The sequence below is a fragment of the Raphanus sativus genome, chromosome 5 (genome assembly GCF_000801105.2).
Source record: "Raphanus sativus cultivar WK10039 chromosome 5, ASM80110v3, whole genome shotgun sequence".
Taxonomy (NCBI): Eukaryota; Viridiplantae; Streptophyta; class Magnoliopsida; order Brassicales; family Brassicaceae; genus Raphanus; species Raphanus sativus.
The window spans coordinates 2,377,589-2,394,691 of NC_079515.1; the positions used below are offsets into that span (position 1 = coordinate 2,377,589).

Consider the following 17,103-nt stretch of genomic DNA (forward strand, 5'->3'; position numbering starts at 1 on the left):
GAAGGAAAATTCGTAGGCGGTGTGGTGTGGCCAGCAAGAAAGCCGAGCCTATAGTGGTCCAAAATCCTGAAGATCTCTTAAGAAATTTCCATTCAAGGTGACAGAAAAGAATAATGCTCAGTATACTTATCGGCTTTGGCTATTAATATTGGAATCAGATGCATATGTATTCTCGTACTTCTGATGCACAATAAAATTATGATTTTCAGAAACAACAGAGTGGAGGAGTGCACCCATCAACTTCGAGCATGGTGGATAACAGATAAATTGATTTCGTCGAAAGTGTCTTCGACCCTGTGGCTTGCACAACGTGCTGATTCCTCGTAGAATATACTTTTTTTTTTTGAAATTCCAGATTCTCCATCCGTCTGTGTGGACTATAGTATATAAGTCGCTCAGAATAAAAAAATTACTTCGGTTCATTAGACAAACTATTCTAACAGACTTTCCTAGGTGGCTAAATAATCCATACTTACTAAGAAAAAAACTCTTTAATTAAAACGTTTAAATTTCTTCAAAGACACATAACGAAATTTTTAGGCAAACAAATTTAACTGATAAGAATTTGAGATTATAAAGTTCAAAGAAAAAAAGAGATTATAAAGTCAATATTCAAAAAATCGTAAAACTAATTGTCTGGTGAGTAAAATATGCATTGTAGTATATTATCCAACAGAACAAATTGTCTGTTATTTTATAAGATAGGTAGGCGAATTGACCTTCGGGAACCCATAAATATTGTAGTAGATACTACCAAGGCAATACAAGTAACAAATAGCAAAACTGGTATTTGATATTATATTAATGCTCTTATACCACCAATTGAAATTACTATTGCAATCATGATTTGTTTTCAAAATTTATTACAGTTTCCCTAGCTTGTACACATAATCATCCAGTTACTTTTCATCTCAATTATAATTCTTGTGGAGACTTTTTTTTTTTGCTTTCTGGTAGCTGTTGCGAACTTTATGGTACAATTTTTTTTACATACTTGTCATTAAAATTCCATATTATTTATGTACAGCGCAAAAAGAATAAGACCAGAAATAAAAAAACTTAGTTAATGGTCACGTGGAAATGTAGTTTCGATTAAGAAACTTTTTTTTTGTTTTTGGTAAAATATTAATCTCTCTCCTTTGTTCTAACTTTTTTTGTTACACAAAAGTATTATTTTACAATTTTAAATGTAAATTATATTTATTTTATCTGAAAATTAATTATAAACTTTATTAATTTTATAAATAATTTTACTTATCTCAAATATTATTGGTCGATATAATTAATAACAATTTACATATATTTTTGTCCGTAAGAAAAATGTCAAAATAACACTTATTTAAAAATAAAGTGAGATAACTGTTCAAACTCGTGTTGCGGTCCATTCAGAAGAGACATGACAAAGAAAAAAAACACAAAACAGTTAGATACACGGGATGGATTTTCTTACTCGTGTTCCACTTGGTACTTGATGATTCGGCAAGGTGGATAATATTCCATTGGTGGGGAAGACGATCACAATGGACCGACTCTATAGTCTTTTGAATGGTCAGGTCAACGCGTCCATAGACCTACACGTCGGCGTCAAAATTTGGGTCCCACCTTTCTTACATACATTAACAAAACCATATCTAGTCCGATACTAGCGAAATACATTGTATTTGAATTCACTTTTTGGGATTTTTCTACGCATTTTCTACCTATGAGACAGTTTGAAATCATACGGGCTTATAACTTACAATGGTAAAAAGTTGGCAGTTTATATATTATAGTAAAGTATTGCTGTACTAATAGAAATTTTCTAGAAATACTTTTTTTTTGTGATCAAACATAACTTTATTAATTCAAATAAAGAGTTTACTCTCCAAAGTTGGAGGATACATTGAGCAATGCAAGAGCTGACTTAGCCACCAAGTCAGCGTTAACATTACTCAGCCGAGGTACATAGGCAAAAGAAATAGAGTCAAAAGCAGAACATAGATAGTAGACATCAAACAAAATACCAAACAAAGCTGGACTGGATCCACCGTCCTTAATCAACTTGACTAGGGACTGAGAGTCAGAAAGGATCATAAGGTTTTTCACATTTGATGAAGCGGCATGCATCACCGCAGAACGAATAGCGATGGCCTCAGCCAAGAACGCCGAAGATATGTGACTACGAGACGCAGAGAGCGTCCCTGTCATTCCCATAGGTAAGCAACCTGAAAACACACAACCCAAACCACAATTACCAGATTTCGAATCCCATGCGGCATCCACATTGCAGACCAGAGTACCCGAGGGAGGCGTAGGAACTATCCTCGAGTGAGCGCAGGTTAGTTCTGTATCAAGTCGTATAACTGTCTCAGAAGACTGAACAGCTTGCCATTCCCTAGCCTCGGAAATGGCTTTCACGACAATTTCCATAGCGGAGAAGGTTCTTTTGTCAAAGCAGAGCTTGTTACGGGCTTTCCACAGGTTCCATAATACCCAAGGCCACAGAGGTATGGACAGTCCCACCGGGGGAAGCACTGTGAGCTTAGGAAGCTCGATAAGCAGGGCAGTGATAGAGGGAAGATACTCAGATGGTCTAGTGACGAGTGGGGTCAGGTTCCAAACTTGCTTTGCTATGGGGCACTGAAGGAACACATGAAGATCTTCCTCAAACCCGTTGCATCGTGCACACGGGAACTCCTGTATACCACGAGAAGCTAGGTTCAAGCTAACTGGTACTGCTTTCCTTACCAGTTTCCAAAGGAAGTCCTTCAGTTTTGGAGCCGTTTTGACATTCCAGATGTTTTTCAACCAATCAAAGGAGATCAGAGCTGGTGGAAGGGCGTTCTCTTGCTGGATTCCCAATCCATAACCCGTCTTTGTGGAGTAGATGCCACTCTTTTCGCATAGCTAGACTAGCTTGTCTGTTGCAGGTGCAAAGCTTGTAACCAGTCGTAAAATATGGTCCTCATACTGAGGGATGTGCAGCCTTATCTTGTCTCTGTCCCAAGAATTAGTGAGCGGGCAGAGTAGGGCACTAACCCTCAGGTCTTCATCATTCTGCTTGATTGGCCTGATAGGGATGAGGGGGTGATCACAAGAGAGCCACGGGTCACTCCAGACTTTGATGTCGTCTCCACTCCCCACAACCCACCCAAGCCCTTTCCTGAGTATTTCCCGACCTGCAAGTATGCTTCTCCACCCATGAGAATACTAAGGTTTAAGAAATCGTGTTAAGAATACTAAGGTTAGTTTAACTTTAAGGAAAACAATAATTAGTTTGCTTCATGTAAATCTCACTTTTGTCGTTTCTATCAACATGCATCGGGCAAAAACCATTCCAGGTTGGAGAACTATGTGACGCAATTTATTCGTAAGAAATATTAATTTGTATTATTTTCTCATAAAAACTATTGAAAATTATTTGGTAGACTTTATTGATGACTAGGGGATTGCGATCAGTATCTGAGATTTTTATAAGTGGATACTGGTTTGTGTTTGATGAAACCCCAATGGAGAGATAAGAGAGAAAGTTTGCGGATTGAAAGAGATAGATTAGGAGTTTGTTTAGGTATGTGATGATGAGATTAAAGAATAGAGTTTAAGAGACTGAGAGATTAAGTAACCAGACTAGAAAATAGAGAATCAAAGACTTGTAGATTATGAAGTGGAAAGGGGAACTCCCCGTTACTCCCTTAAGAGTTTTACCATACATGCTTATTTATAAGCTTTACACTTTGCAACAATCATAAACCTTTAATCTAATGGATAGAAATGACTGAATTGAAATGGATGGCTAGGATGGAGTCTGGTGGGTTGTTGAGGGCGTGATGGATGCTGATTGGTTGATTCAAACTTGTCAAAGGGGAAGCTGCTCTCTTATTGGCTAGCCAAAGGCTTCCATGGACCTGCCCACTTCTTTGGCTTGATACATGGTCTCCTTTGCTTTCTCTTTACAGCCAAGAGCCAGCCTGTCATGTTGACCACGCCCTTCTCTCCTTCTCTTGCTTTCCAACAGTCACAAGATAGAATAAGGTTGCTTGATTGCAGCCTGAACCAACGTCCTAAGTTTGCACAGCTTCTGATTGATCCCGGGTAAAGTACGATTGATGGTACGGACCGCATGTCCGTACCTCGCCCTATTTTTGCACATTTCACCCAAACATCTCCAAATGGTTGAACCTGACACGGTTTGGGTCACCCTAACTTTGCACGGTCCGTACGGTACGGTATCTAATCTCATTCGCTCCCCTAGCTTTCGTGCAGGCGAGTTGCAGCCTGTAATCACCGATGGTCGACCTTATTTCTGCACCATCACCCAACTAACTCCAAATGGTGTCTAAGTCCCTCCTGGACTTGACCCTATCTCTTTGCACCATCTTCATAGTACTCTTAAACTCTTCTGAAGTCCTTCCAGAACATTCCTGAAGCCTGATAGACAATTTCTGTAAGACTTGCCCTATTCTCGCACAAGATTCAAACTCAACCTAACTCCTCTTTTGACTCCATTTCTTTCTTCAAGTCAACAGTATCATCCAAATTCATACGACTGGATGGATATATATTGGCCCAGTCATTGGTACTGTTTTTTATCATCAGTTCAAATATTGTCAAGGCGTCGCTAAAACGCTATATGAGTACATGTTTGGATGATAACTACAAACGCATGGTTTACAACACACATATTACAAAGAAAATTAAAGCATATTTTCAAAATTAAAGCAGAGTAACCATATCAATATAAACAACTATATATGTTTCAACCTCAGTCTTATAAAAGGATGATTATAAAACTGTGTTAGAACAGCTTTACCCTTACATTTAACTGCTTTAAAGTCGTTCAATTCGTTCATATTCTTTTTCTTTTTATGGGCATAAACCATTTTTAGCCACAAAAATCACCAAGCACTAGCCAAAAACCATATTAACACGTGATAATTAAAAAATCAATTGAGTTCTCTATTTTATTAGAGAATATATAATAATGGATCGAGACGCAAACCAGTATTAAGCACGTTAACGACTACCCAAATCATGTTATTGATAGTTGATTGACACGACATGAATGATCGATCTTTTTATTGATATTTCATAATTATTACCGATCTAGGAAAACATTTGGTTTATGGATTCCGTGGTACCTTTGGACATAAAAGATGTTTGTGTTTTGTCTGTCTCGTCGTAAGTTGATTGATACCTGTCTTGAAATTTGCCATACCTTAGCAACCACTCGTTTGTTTGTCTGTCTTTTGTGCTTGTATTTTATCAGATATAAGGTTTGTAGGTTTTTTTCCCTAACTTTAAGGTATGTAGAGTTTGTGAGCTTTGATTATAATGTTTCGCGTAATTTTAGAGATAACATTCCATGGTATTACCCTTAGGGCATGTTTTGATGTATACTACTATTGTAATAACTATTGTATTACCATGGTAATTTTTTTTGATCAAAAAAAATTTACAAATTTATTTAATCTTCATACTTAAAGTTATTTTTAAACAGATTCAGTGTGCTTAATATAATTAACATATTGCATAATATCACTCAAAAACTTCCAAAAATGTGCGAATACATAACTATGTATATACATATTTTTAAATGTGAGTTATCTAAACTACTACTAAGCTGTAAAAGAGTCCCTCTTCCTATCTACAAGATCACTATTTCTGTTTAATATAAATATTGTTAAAGCCACAATATTGGATTGAGGATAAGATCGTATTAGCTGATATTTACAAATCAAACTGATGCACGTTATATAGGGACATGTTCCTATCTCATTCTAGGTTATTCAAAAACAAACGTTTAATACTAAGCCCACATGCTTCAATTCTCGTGGTTAGGCATCTAAACTAAGATAATTAAATTGTTCTTTTAATTTTGAGAATCTTAACTTCCCCATCTTCTTTTCTTCACCAAGTGATACAAATAGGTCCAAATTTATTTTTAAAAGTACGCGATAGGTATTAACTCAGTATGTTTGCCTGCCTGAGTTGGAATTTACGTACGTAAAAGTTTGGAAGCAACACTGATCGGAGAAGTATAAATTTCGCCTTCGTATAACTGTGATAATTCAAATGCATTAGTATAGCCACTCAAACGTGAGTAATTCACTACGTGTATGTTTTTATGTTTAGGTTATCAATTTTTTTTTCACAACAGTAGCCACTCAATTTTTTTTTTTTAGCAAAAAAAAACAGTAGAAAGAAAAACTAATTTGCATGTCGTGCTCTCTTTTTAAACTCCGATAAACATATTTTGAGTTTGCATGTCGTGCTCCTAAGCGTGATCAATGAACCAAGAACTCAAAATATTTTGATAAAGTTATGAATCATGAAACTATACATAGTCATCTAATAAATGTTTTCAAGATTATTTTTTTCACAAGAGAAAACTACCCGGGTTTTCAAGAGTAACAACTAACAAAAATTTAATTTATTTTAACTTCACGATCCTCGCACATTTTAAACACATGAAAAACTACTTTCTCAACAAACAAAAACACATGATTCACTAGTATGTTATGCTATATATTTTCTCTTTTTAAAGCCCATCTTTAGATTTAGATGGATTAGGTAGTTATGGAGGAAAGAAGCAGTCTAATCATTTATAAGCTGCAAATGGCCTGCTATAATTTGTTTTGTTTCTTACATGGGTTTACGAAGATTAAAATGGGCCCTAGATAAGTGGTCCAATGGGTTAAATTATACGTGGCTCAAAGCGCGTGGGCAAAATAAAAGTGTGCGTGTGAGAGTCGTGACAAAGCAAGGATCTTTGCTTGTACGCCAGACGAAAGCAAACCGGAATTGACCGCGCGGCGACACGGACACGCACGCAACAAGCAAATAAATATCAGAGACCTTTTTTTTTTCTCCGCACATCTAGAAACACTGACTAATAGACATTCGCCACGTAGAAACTCAGCCAATAGTATTCTACTTGGTTGACGCTGTTCAAGGGTAGTTCCGTAAAACAGCATCCCGTCATGTGGACAATAGGGTTGTCTTTTATGTATTTCTCCACATTTTATTTAATCCGAAATTCCGTTGTCTCCACCACCGATCCATTTGATCCATACAGATAAACAACAAATAACGGAAAGTCATTATTATCCCTCAGAGTCACTAACAGAGGACGCGTGTGCGAGGGTCTTTTAGTAAATTTCTCTTTATACGAAAAAACATAAAGTGCACTTGCGTCGACAGAAGTCTCTCAGATTCCATTACCATTTGCCCACCAAAACATTCAGACAAATAGAAATATCTTCATTCATTTCTGAAAAAAATCCAATTTTTCTTGATTATTTCGTATTCTTAGATCGATAAAAGAGCTTGGTTCAGCTGTGTATTGCTGGTGATTTAGTTGTATAGTTATCTATTTCTTTTCTCATCTAGATTGTTGGAGAATGATGATGAACAGCAGGAGCTGTATCTGTATCTCAGCGATTAAACCCTGTTGTAGATTTCTCATTAGTTTCAAAAGCTCGTCCCTTTTCGGAGTTACTCCCACGAGCTCAATCAGGTTGATCAATTCGTCGAAACTACCACTACAGTGTAGGAAGATTGAATCCAGAAGTATTAGATCTGGTATTCATTGCCGTCGTCGGATTGTTTTGGATCGGAACGCTTTTTGTAACTCCGATTCCATTAGCTGGGGAGGAAGAGGAGGAAGAGGGAGGGGTGTTTTAGTAATTCCCCGTGTAGCTTCCGACTTTAGGAACCGGTCGAGTTCTTCCTCTTCTTCCTTGAGCTCTCATGTAAATAAAGATAAGAGTTTCGAGAGTATCTTCGTGAAGCCATTTGTTTTCGAGGAGTTACCAGAAAAGGAAAGTGATGCTAAATTTGGAAATGTGGGTGTGAAAGGAGAAGAAAAGGAAGAGGAGGTTGTTGTGATCAGTCAGAGCGAGGCTGAGAGAGAGGCGTGGAAGCTGCTCCGTGGCGCGGTGGTGGATTACTGCGGGTTCCCTGTGGGGACTGTGGCGGCTAATGATCCAGGGGATAAGCAGACGTTGTTGAACTATGACCAGGTGTTTATTCGTGACTTTGTTCCTTCGGCTTATGCGTTCTTGCTTGATGGAGAAGGGGAGATTGTTAGGAACTTTCTCCTTCAGACGTTGCAGTTGCAGGTAACGTTCTCTTGAAACCTTTTGTTCTTGAGCTGATTTAAAAAAAAAAGTTTAGAGCTTTTGGTAGATGTTGTTGTTGTTAGGTTGGTTTGGTTGTAAACTGTTTCAGTTGGTTGGTCTGTTATACCTCTGCATTAACTAGTTTCCCATTTTAGGTTTTTTTGGTTGCATGCTCATTACTTGCCGTTTGGAATTTAATATTTCATTTTAGGGAAGTTGTTTTTGTGAAAACGGGAAATGTAGCTAGTTTGTGTGCTGAGTTTTGTTGCCTAACGGAGAAAGGCAAGGTTTGGAGAAATCTCTCCCCTGTACATTGCAGTTCCAGGTATGTCTTCTTGTGTGTTTTAGTTTGTTCAAACTCAAAGGGTTTGATTGCTTTTGTCGTAAACTAGTTGTTAAAATGAGTTAAAACTGTGATATTCTTGAACATGTGTTTATACTGTGATATCCCTTGCCTGCCAAGTTAGTCTCTGGCTCTTATAGTGTTTTTGTTTATTCAGATAGCCTAAAATTAGATAGATTCATTCTTGATAAAATTAACAATATTTGCTTTGGTGAAGCTCGTTTAGCATTACAAATGTTCGAGCTGTGACACTATGATTTTCTTTTAGCTGCGTCATTTACAATGCATGGTCTAAAGATTTACTTCCCTGTCAGGCCCATATATAGTTTCTGGTTCTTAGAAAAGTATTTTCCTTTCTAAGTTATTTGATTTACTAATCTACACTGAAGTTTCTTTAATCGAGATCTTTGCTGCTTGGTTTTGTAGAGCTGGGAGAAAACAGTGGACTGTCACAGCCCGGGCCCAGGCCTAATGCCAGCGAGTTTTAAAGTGAAATCTGTGCCACGTGAAGGCAACGATGGTTCGTTTGAGGAGTTTATAGATGCAGACTTTGGTGAATCAGCTATTGGACGTGTTAGCCCTGTTGACTCTGGTAACTCCTTATGCTCAAGAAACAGTCACATTTTGTTTTGTGTCACTTTAGCATTGCAGTAGTAATAATATGATTGGAGAATTTTTTCTTACTGAGGTTATAACTTATGCTATAGGCTTGTGGTGGATCATATTGCTGAGAGCTTATGGAAAACTCACTGGTGACTACACGTTGCAAGAGAGAATCGATGTTCAGACAGGGATCAAGTTGATCCTCAAGCTATGCCTAGCTGACGGTTTCGACATGTTCCCAACTCTTCTTGTGACCGATGGATCATGTATGATCGATAGAAGAATGGGCATTCATGGTCATCCACTTGAAATCCAAGTAAAGTTACTTACTACAACATAGCTAAGGCTTTGTTTTTTTTTTTTGCAAAACTGACAACTAACGGTCATGATTTTTATTTTTGCCTCCAGGCATTATTCTACTCAGCTCTCCGCTGTGCTCGTGAGATGCTCAACGTGAACGATGAAACCAAGAACTTAGTCGCTGCCGTCAACAGTCGACTAAGCGCTTTATCCTTCCACATCAGAGAGTACTATTGGGTCGACATCAAGAAGATAAACGAGATTTATCGTTACAGCACTGAGGAGTATTCACCGGATGCGACCAACAAGTTCAACATATATCCAGAGCAGATCCCTTCTTGGCTTGTGGACTGGATCCCCAACAGAGGCGGTTACTTCATAGGAAACCTCCAGCCTGCTCACATGGATTTCAGATTCTTCACATTGGGAAACCTCTGGGCTATTGTTTCGTCTCTTGGTAACCAGGAACAGAACGAAGGAGTCATGGCACTGATCGAAGAGAAATGGGATGATCTCGTTGCAAACATGCCTCTCAAGATTTGTTTTCCTGCTCTAGAGCAAGAGGAGTGGAGAATCATCACTGGCTCTGATCCAAAGAACACGTGAGTCCCTTCAAGTTACTTTGTTTTTCCCACAGATCTTTGATTTCATACTTGTCATTGCAGGCCTTGGTCATATCATAACGGTGGATCCTGGCCAACTCTCCTCTGGCAGGTACAAATAAACAATACTTCAAATTATATGATTTCAAGTTATATGATGTTTTATAAAGTTTAAATTGTTTAAATTATAAGATGTTTTGATGTTCTAAGGTTAATTTAATTTTATTGGAAATTGTTCATTCAATTAGATTTTGCCGTTTTTTTTATAACCGGTCGAATGATTTTAAAGCTATATCTTTAAAAGTATTTTTAGAGGAAAGTAAGTTCTTGTGCACTGAGCCAAAACATCACATATTATGAAACGTGAGTAGGTGTTTATTTCAGGTTAAAGAAACCCTAAAACCTCTTTAATGTCTTGATTCTTGTTAGTTCACATTGGCTTGTATCAAGATGGGGAAGCTAGACCTGGCGAAGAAAGCAGTTGCTCTAGCGGAGAAGAGGCTCAAGGAAGACCAGTGGCCTGAGTATTATGACACGAGAAGCGGGAGGTTCGTGGGGAAGCAATCAAGGCTTTACCAGACTTGGACTATCGCAGGTTTCTTGGCTTCTAAGAAACTCATTGAACAACCTGAGAAAGCCTCGCTCTTGTTCTGGCAAGAGGACTATCAGCTGCTCGAGACTTGCGTATGTGGTCTGAACAAAAGCAGCGGAAGGAAGAAGAACAAGTGTTCGCGTTTCACACCACCAAGATCTTAGTTCCCTGAAACATAACTCTTAAAAGACCTTTTTTCAACATCTGTGCTAATGACTCATCAACCAGTTTCTTACTTTTTGTACCTACCATTCACATTCAGAAGCTAGATTCGTGTACTTTTCATGCATCATGTTATTTTTAAGTCCTGATAAAAAATACTGACATGTAACAAATTAATAATGTAATTTTAAAAGTTATAAATTCCACACATACATTTCTTCTAAATTTTAAAGTTTTAAATTATAATTTATTATGTATGTTATTATTATTTTTAACATTTGAACCATTTTTCAACTAACTGCTTCACTTACAGATGCTAAAAGACTATGATTATAAAGCCATCTCAACAAACTTAGTAGTGTAATGGGCTAGTGAAGGAAACGTGCCTATTCTAATCTGAACAATTTCGATCGTGCCAAATACGATCCGAACAAATAGTCAGTGCCAAATACGACCTGAACTTGATTAAAACTTAAAAAACTTACCCGAACTTTTTAAAACGTGCCTAAATCTACATTGACTCTAACAGAAGTTAGTCAACCGTTAACAAGATAAAACGACGTCGTTTGATATACGGTGAAAAATGCTAATTTCGATCCAAACAATTTCGGTGGTGCCAAATACGACCCGAACACATGGTCGGTGCCAAATACGACCTGAACTCAGTTATAATTAAAAAAATTACATGAAGATTGACTCTAACATAAATTAGTCAACTGTTAACAAGATAAAACGACGTCGTTTTGATATATATATATATATATATATATATATATATATATATTTAATATATATTCATTCCAGGACTTAAACAATGACGTGATACCTTTTTAAAAATGTACATTAACAACTAGACAAAAATAACTTTTTGAAATATTGTTACAAATTTGAAATTTATATAAACTTCTACTTTTTCTTCATCTTATTCAATTTTAAAACTTTGGTGATAATATTTTCTGATTTATATAAATACATAACATGTTTTTACTTATCATATCTTTAATAAACTTATATCTTACTAAATATAAATAATAAAATATTTATAATTAGACAATCTTAGATATACCTAAAATTTTGAAGTTATTTATAAAAAATATTATATAGATTATTTTTTATTTTTTAAACTTAAGTGGATTTTTTTTTCAAAGTTAATATTATATATTTTGGAATTTTTTTCAAAAATGTTAAGAGACCTTTTACCTTTCTTTCACTAAGATATCTTGTTCAAAATATTAGACATATTACACGATAACTAAAATATATATAAAAATCACCAAAGTTTTAAATTGGATAAGATGAAAAAAAAATATTAGTTTATATAATTTCAAATGTCTAAAAATATTTCAAAAAGTTAATTTAGTCTAGTCGTTAATGTACCCTTTAAAAGGGTACCACGACATAGATTTGAGTGTTGTAATGAACATATATATATATCAAAACGGCGTCGTTTTATTTTATTAACAATTGACTAATTTTTGTTAGAGTCAATGTAGATTTAGGCACATTCTAAAAAATTCAGGTAATTTTTTTTATTATAATTGAGTTCAGGTCGTGTTTGGCACCGACCATATGTTCGGGTCGTATTTAGCACCACCGAAATTGCTTGGATCGAAATAGGCACTTTTTCATGTATATCAAAACGACGTCGTTTATCTTGTTAACGGTTAACTAACTTCTGTTATAGTCAATGTAGATTTAGGCATGTTTTAAGAAGTTCGGGTAGGTTTTTTGAGTTTTAATTAAGTTCAGATCGTATTTGGCACCGACTATTTGTTCGGGTCGTATTTGGCACGATCGAAATTGTTCGAGTCGGAATAGGCACTTTTCCCCATAGGCTAATTAGATAATTAGACACAACTCCTCTATGTCGGCCAATAAAAATGGAACTATATTGGGAAAATTGTCTTTTAAATCCTGAACTTTCAAATTTGGTTCAAAAAAAGCCTGAATTATTGCTTGGACCATTTAAGTCACAGACTTATTTTGACAAACCGTTTAAAGCCTCGAATTAATTTGACTAAGCCACATTCAATACGTCGTTATCTCGGCTAACGGCACGATTAAACGAGCTTAACTTCCGTTTACTGTTCCCGTTAAACCTAAGCTACGTCATCTTAAAATTAGAAAACTCCTAAATTTTTATCTTCTCAAAATTGCAATCCCTAATTCCCCAAATCAAAAACCCAATCAAAAATACAAACTCTTGATTTCAAGTGGAGCAGAGGCTCGTGAAACAAGAGCAGCTGGTCGTGAAGCAAGGGCTTTTGAGGCAGAACCTCGTCGGGCAGAAGCTCGTGAGAGGGAGAATCGTGAAGCAGAGATTTGGTAGGCAGAGGCTCGTGAAGCAGAGGTTCGGCAGGCAGAGGCTCGTGAGAGGGAGAATCGTGAAGCAAATGCTCGTGAAACAAGGGTTTGCAATTTTTGATTGAGTTTTTGATTTGGGGAATTAAGGATTGCAATTTTTGAGAAGATAGAAATTTATGGGTTTTTCTAATTTCAAAACGACGTAGCTTAGGTTTAACGTAAACAGTAAACGGAAGTTAACCCCGTTTAATCGTGCCGTTAGCCGAGATAACGACGCATTGAATATGGCTTAGTAAAATTAATTCGAGGTTTTAAACGGTTTGTCAAAATAAGTCTGTGCCTTAAATGGTCCAAGCAATAGTTCAGGTTTTTTTTGAACCAAATTTGAAAGTTGAGGATTTAAAAGACAATTTTCTCGAACTATATTAGATTTTAATTTCTTCTTAGGATATTAAAGGATCCTATTATGTGAAACTGCCAAAAGAAAGAGGGGAAAGACAGAGATAATATACAAGCCAAAAGGACCTTGAAGTAATCGAGACAAAAATGACTTAAATCCGTTTGGACCACTCACAAAAATACACATATCACTGAGCCAAAATTCATCGAGCTCAGATCAGACAAACAATCACAAGATTTATCAACCACATTTTTATTAACCACATATTCATATATCACATTTTTATTGTACTTACTACTTAGTACTCAAAAAGAGTAAAGAACTTTAGTATATTGAAAGATGCGAGGTTGTATTCGTACATGACATAGAGGCGTGCACGGACTTTGGAGCTAAGCCACCCACACGAACGCGATAAGGTTTTCACCACCACCAACCACTTAGTGGGCCCTTAATGGGCTTTTCTTACATAAACCCGTTGTATGTAAGAAACCAGAAAGTGGCCGGTCATCATCATCGGTAATAATGAGCATACTCACACTGCTCGTTAAAATCGCCGGACTTCTCGGCACGATCACCGTCGGCGCCAACGCAGTCTCTTACTCTCGTTTCCGTCGCCGGAACCTCCGGAAGTTTCGCTCTCCAATCGACGAATCCAAAGAAGTTCTCGCCGATTTCACTTCCCAAGGTACTACTTGTGTTGTTCTTAGTTCTCGAATCTGAGTTGAGTGATGCAATCTCTGTTTTGTTTTTTCAGAACACAACGAGGGAAAGTTCTTCTTCGGATTGGCTACTGCACCTGCTCACGCGGAGGACGATCTCGACGATGCATGGATCCGGTTTGCGAAAGAAACGCCGTGCTCGGCGGAAGATGAAGAGGATAAGAAAGCAATGAGGAAGAAGAAGAAGAAGAAGGTTAAGCTTGCTATTGGAGCTATAACGAAAGGGTTGGCCAAGAACACTAATGGAAAAGAAGATAACACTGTTGCCGACAGTACACCCACTAAGAATGTAGCTGCGTGGCACAACACACCTCACGCGTGCGTGAGCTTGTCTAGATAGTGTCTTATTGTCTTTAAGCAGTTTCTAAAAATCGTATATGAATTTTTTTTAAACATTGATCTTAAAGCTTAAGCTGAGATTTTTTATTTTTCCTATTTGTTTCAGGGAGGTCAGGCTTAAGTTTTGGTCGGATCCTGACCAAGAAGTGAAGCTAGCTAAAGATACTGGCGTTACAGTCTTCAGGATGGGAGTTGATTGGTGTAGGATAATGCCTAAAGAGCCTACCAATGGGATTAAGGAAGCAGTGAGTCAAGAAAAGATATATAAAACCTTGTCTCTTAATCAATCAGTGTCTAGGGAGCGGGTAGTCTCATAAATAGAACCTAATCGGTCTAGGTGTCCGCCTAATTATAATCTCATATAAAGCGCCTAATCAATAATCTTGAACATTGGTATAGATGTGTTTCTAGTAGAGGAAGCTCCCTTAGCTAATGGTGATACATCAAACAGAGTGCTTTGTTTTTTTTGTTTTGTTTTGTAGGTTGACTATGAGGCCCTTGAACACTATAAATGGATACTCAATAGAGTTCGTTCAAATGGGATGAAGGTGATGCTAACGCTCTTTCACCATTCATTGCCACCATGGGCTGCTGATTATGGGGGATGGAAAATGGAGAAGACCGTCGACTACTTTATGGACTTCACCAGGTGAATGATATGAATCTCTCGTAAATTAGCTTTTATGGAGATTTCATGTAGGTTTTTGATCATCTTTCTTTTAACAATGCCAGGCTTGTTGTGGATTCCATGTTCGATTTGGTAGACTCTTGGATTACATTTAACGAACCGCATATCTTCGCCATGCTTACTTACATGGCCGGAACTTGGCCTGGTAACACCCCTGATTTTCTGGAGATGGCTACATCTACTCTACCAATGGGTGTATTCCACAGAGTCATGCATTGGATGGCTGTTGCTCACTCAAAGGCCTATGACTACATCCACGGGAAAAAGTTAGTCTCTCTCTCCTTTTTTTTTTCTCTTAAAATAAATATCATATGGATCTGTCACACTTACTAGCTTCGAACTCTTACTTACGTGGCAGCTCCTTGGAAAAGCCTTTGGTAGGGGTTGCGCACCACGTCTCCTTTATGCGACCATATGGCCTCTTTGACGTTGGGTCCGTTACTTTTAGTAACTCACTCACTATGTTTTCATATATTGATAGCATTTGTGAGAAACTTGATTTCATAGGCATCAACTACTACGGACAGGTAAGAGACAGCTTAAGAGTTAAACAAAAATATACTTTCAGGTCCAGTAACATTGCTTTCTCTCCTGGTAATAATCAGGAAGCGGTGTGTGGTGTTGGACTAAAGCTTGTGGAGACCGATGAATACAGTGAATCTGGAAGAGGAGTATATCCTGATGGCCTCTACCGCGTGTTGTTGATGTTCCACCAGAGATACAAACACCTGAAAGTTCCTTTCATCGTCACAGAGAACGGTGTTTCTGATGAAACGGATGTGATTCGTCGGCCTTACATGATTGAACATCTCCTTGCCCTTTATGCTGCTATGCTAAAGGTAAAGCTTTGAGGCAAAAAAACACTTGGTATTGGTATTGCCATTGTCTCACTGTGTGTTGTGGCTTTTCACGACAGGGTGTTCCGGTGCTCGGTTACATATTCTGGACTATTTCAGACAACTGGGAATGGGCTGATGGATATGGTCCAAAATTTGGACTTGTTGCAGTTGACCGAGCTAATAATCTTGCTCGAACCGTTCGGCCATCGTACCATCTCTTTACCAAGGTCTGATCATTATAAACCTTACACTTGAGAGACTCATCAGATCGCTTTTCTCCTCAAATGGCCTTTCTTTTTTTCTTTTCCTACTCTCCAGATAGTGAAAAGCGGAAAGATCACTCGTAATGATCGGTCTCTTGCATGGAACGAACTCCAAAAAGCTGCGAAAGCAGGAAATGTACGGCCATTCTACCGTGGCGTTGATAATCATGGTCTAATGTACGCAGGTAAGTTCACAACTTCCACTTTTTTTAAGTTGTGTTTTTATACTTTTAGGATCTTTACTTTGTTTTGTTTAAAAGATGGTCTAGACAAGCCTCAAGGGAGACAGTTTGTTGACCGTGACTGGCGGTTTGGTCATTACCAAGTGGATGGTCTTCAAGACCCGCTGAGTCGCGTTGCTCGGGCCCTTCTCATATGGCCGGTCATCATGAAAAAGAAAATTAGAAAAGTTAAGGTCAAGCACACCGATGAGTCGGGGCTTGCTTTACATCCCGCGTATGCCTCTGCCTTTGACTAGAAGAAGAGGGTAGAAACCTGAGGAAACAATTTTACTTCCTTCTGTATGATTTGCCAAAACCTTTTGGCGCAAATTCGAGACGATTCACCCGTTTTGTTTGTTATATTTAAATAAAGGCAAAACGGGACGATGTTGTAGCGTAAGATCTGTAGATGTTGTGTTGTTTTCGCCTATTTCTTTTTTTTTTTTTTGTTGTAGGTCTTGAATTTTATTTAATTTTTACTAATTTTCTTCGACCTAATTACATTTTTAATTCTAAAATACAATTCCAATAAAAGATCTTTGAAAGTAGATAAATATATTCATTATTCTAATTTTTAATCAACAGAGTAGAATGATTATTTTCATTACTCTAATTTTTAATTTAAAATA

At 37.4% G+C, this 17,103-nt stretch overlaps 2 protein-coding genes across 3 annotated transcripts; both read left to right on the top strand.

Moving 5' to 3' along the window:
- The first annotated feature begins 7,179 nt into the window (after nucleotides 1-7,179).
- Nucleotides 7,180-10,926, top strand: LOC108863229 (alkaline/neutral invertase C, mitochondrial). The gene is made up of 6 exons (XM_018637585.2): nucleotides 7,180-8,099; nucleotides 8,869-9,034; nucleotides 9,150-9,361; nucleotides 9,454-9,947; nucleotides 10,011-10,059; nucleotides 10,377-10,926. The coding sequence occupies exons 1-6, from the start codon at nucleotides 7,380-7,382 to the stop codon at nucleotides 10,701-10,703; spliced, it is 1,968 nt and encodes a 655-aa protein (XP_018493087.2). The 5' UTR covers nucleotides 7,180-7,379; the 3' UTR covers nucleotides 10,704-10,926.
- Nucleotides 10,927-13,783: 2,857 nt separating this feature from the next.
- Nucleotides 13,784-16,904, top strand: LOC108863400 (galactolipid galactosyltransferase SFR2, chloroplastic). Of its 2 annotated transcripts, XM_018637812.2 has the most exons (10): nucleotides 13,788-14,090; nucleotides 14,160-14,442; nucleotides 14,570-14,708; nucleotides 14,946-15,112; nucleotides 15,196-15,417; nucleotides 15,510-15,678; nucleotides 15,757-15,990; nucleotides 16,068-16,217; nucleotides 16,309-16,438; nucleotides 16,514-16,904. In XM_018637812.2, the coding sequence occupies exons 1-10, from the start codon at nucleotides 13,928-13,930 to the stop codon at nucleotides 16,729-16,731; spliced, it is 1,875 nt and encodes a 624-aa protein (XP_018493314.2). In that variant the 5' UTR covers nucleotides 13,788-13,927; the 3' UTR covers nucleotides 16,732-16,904. The 2 variants fall into 2 exon arrangements, with proteins under 2 accessions (XP_056842301.1, XP_018493314.2); XM_056986321.1 differs by having other exon boundaries at nucleotides 13,784-14,090; nucleotides 15,510-15,990.
- Nucleotides 16,905-17,103: the final 199 nt, after the last annotated feature.

Excerpts from the sequence above, each read along its gene's own strand:
- LOC108863229 (XM_018637585.2), top strand. The coding sequence starts at position 7,380 with ATGATGATGAACAGCAGGAGCTGTATCTGTATCTCAGCGATTAAACCC. Across the intron at positions 8,100-8,868 it reads TTCAGACGTTGCAGTTGCAG|AGCTGGGAGAAAACAGTGGA; the intron begins GTAACGTTCTCT and ends TTGGTTTTGTAG. Across the intron at positions 9,948-10,010 it reads GGCTCTGATCCAAAGAACAC|GCCTTGGTCATATCATAACG; the intron begins GTGAGTCCCTTC and ends TTGTCATTGCAG.
- LOC108863400 (XM_056986321.1), top strand. The coding sequence starts at position 13,928 with ATGAGCATACTCACACTGCTCGTTAAAATCGCCGGACTTCTCGGCACG. Across the intron at positions 16,218-16,308 it reads CGTACCATCTCTTTACCAAG|ATAGTGAAAAGCGGAAAGAT; the intron begins GTCTGATCATTA and ends CCTACTCTCCAG. Across the intron at positions 16,439-16,513 it reads TCATGGTCTAATGTACGCAG|ATGGTCTAGACAAGCCTCAA; the intron begins GTAAGTTCACAA and ends TTTGTTTAAAAG.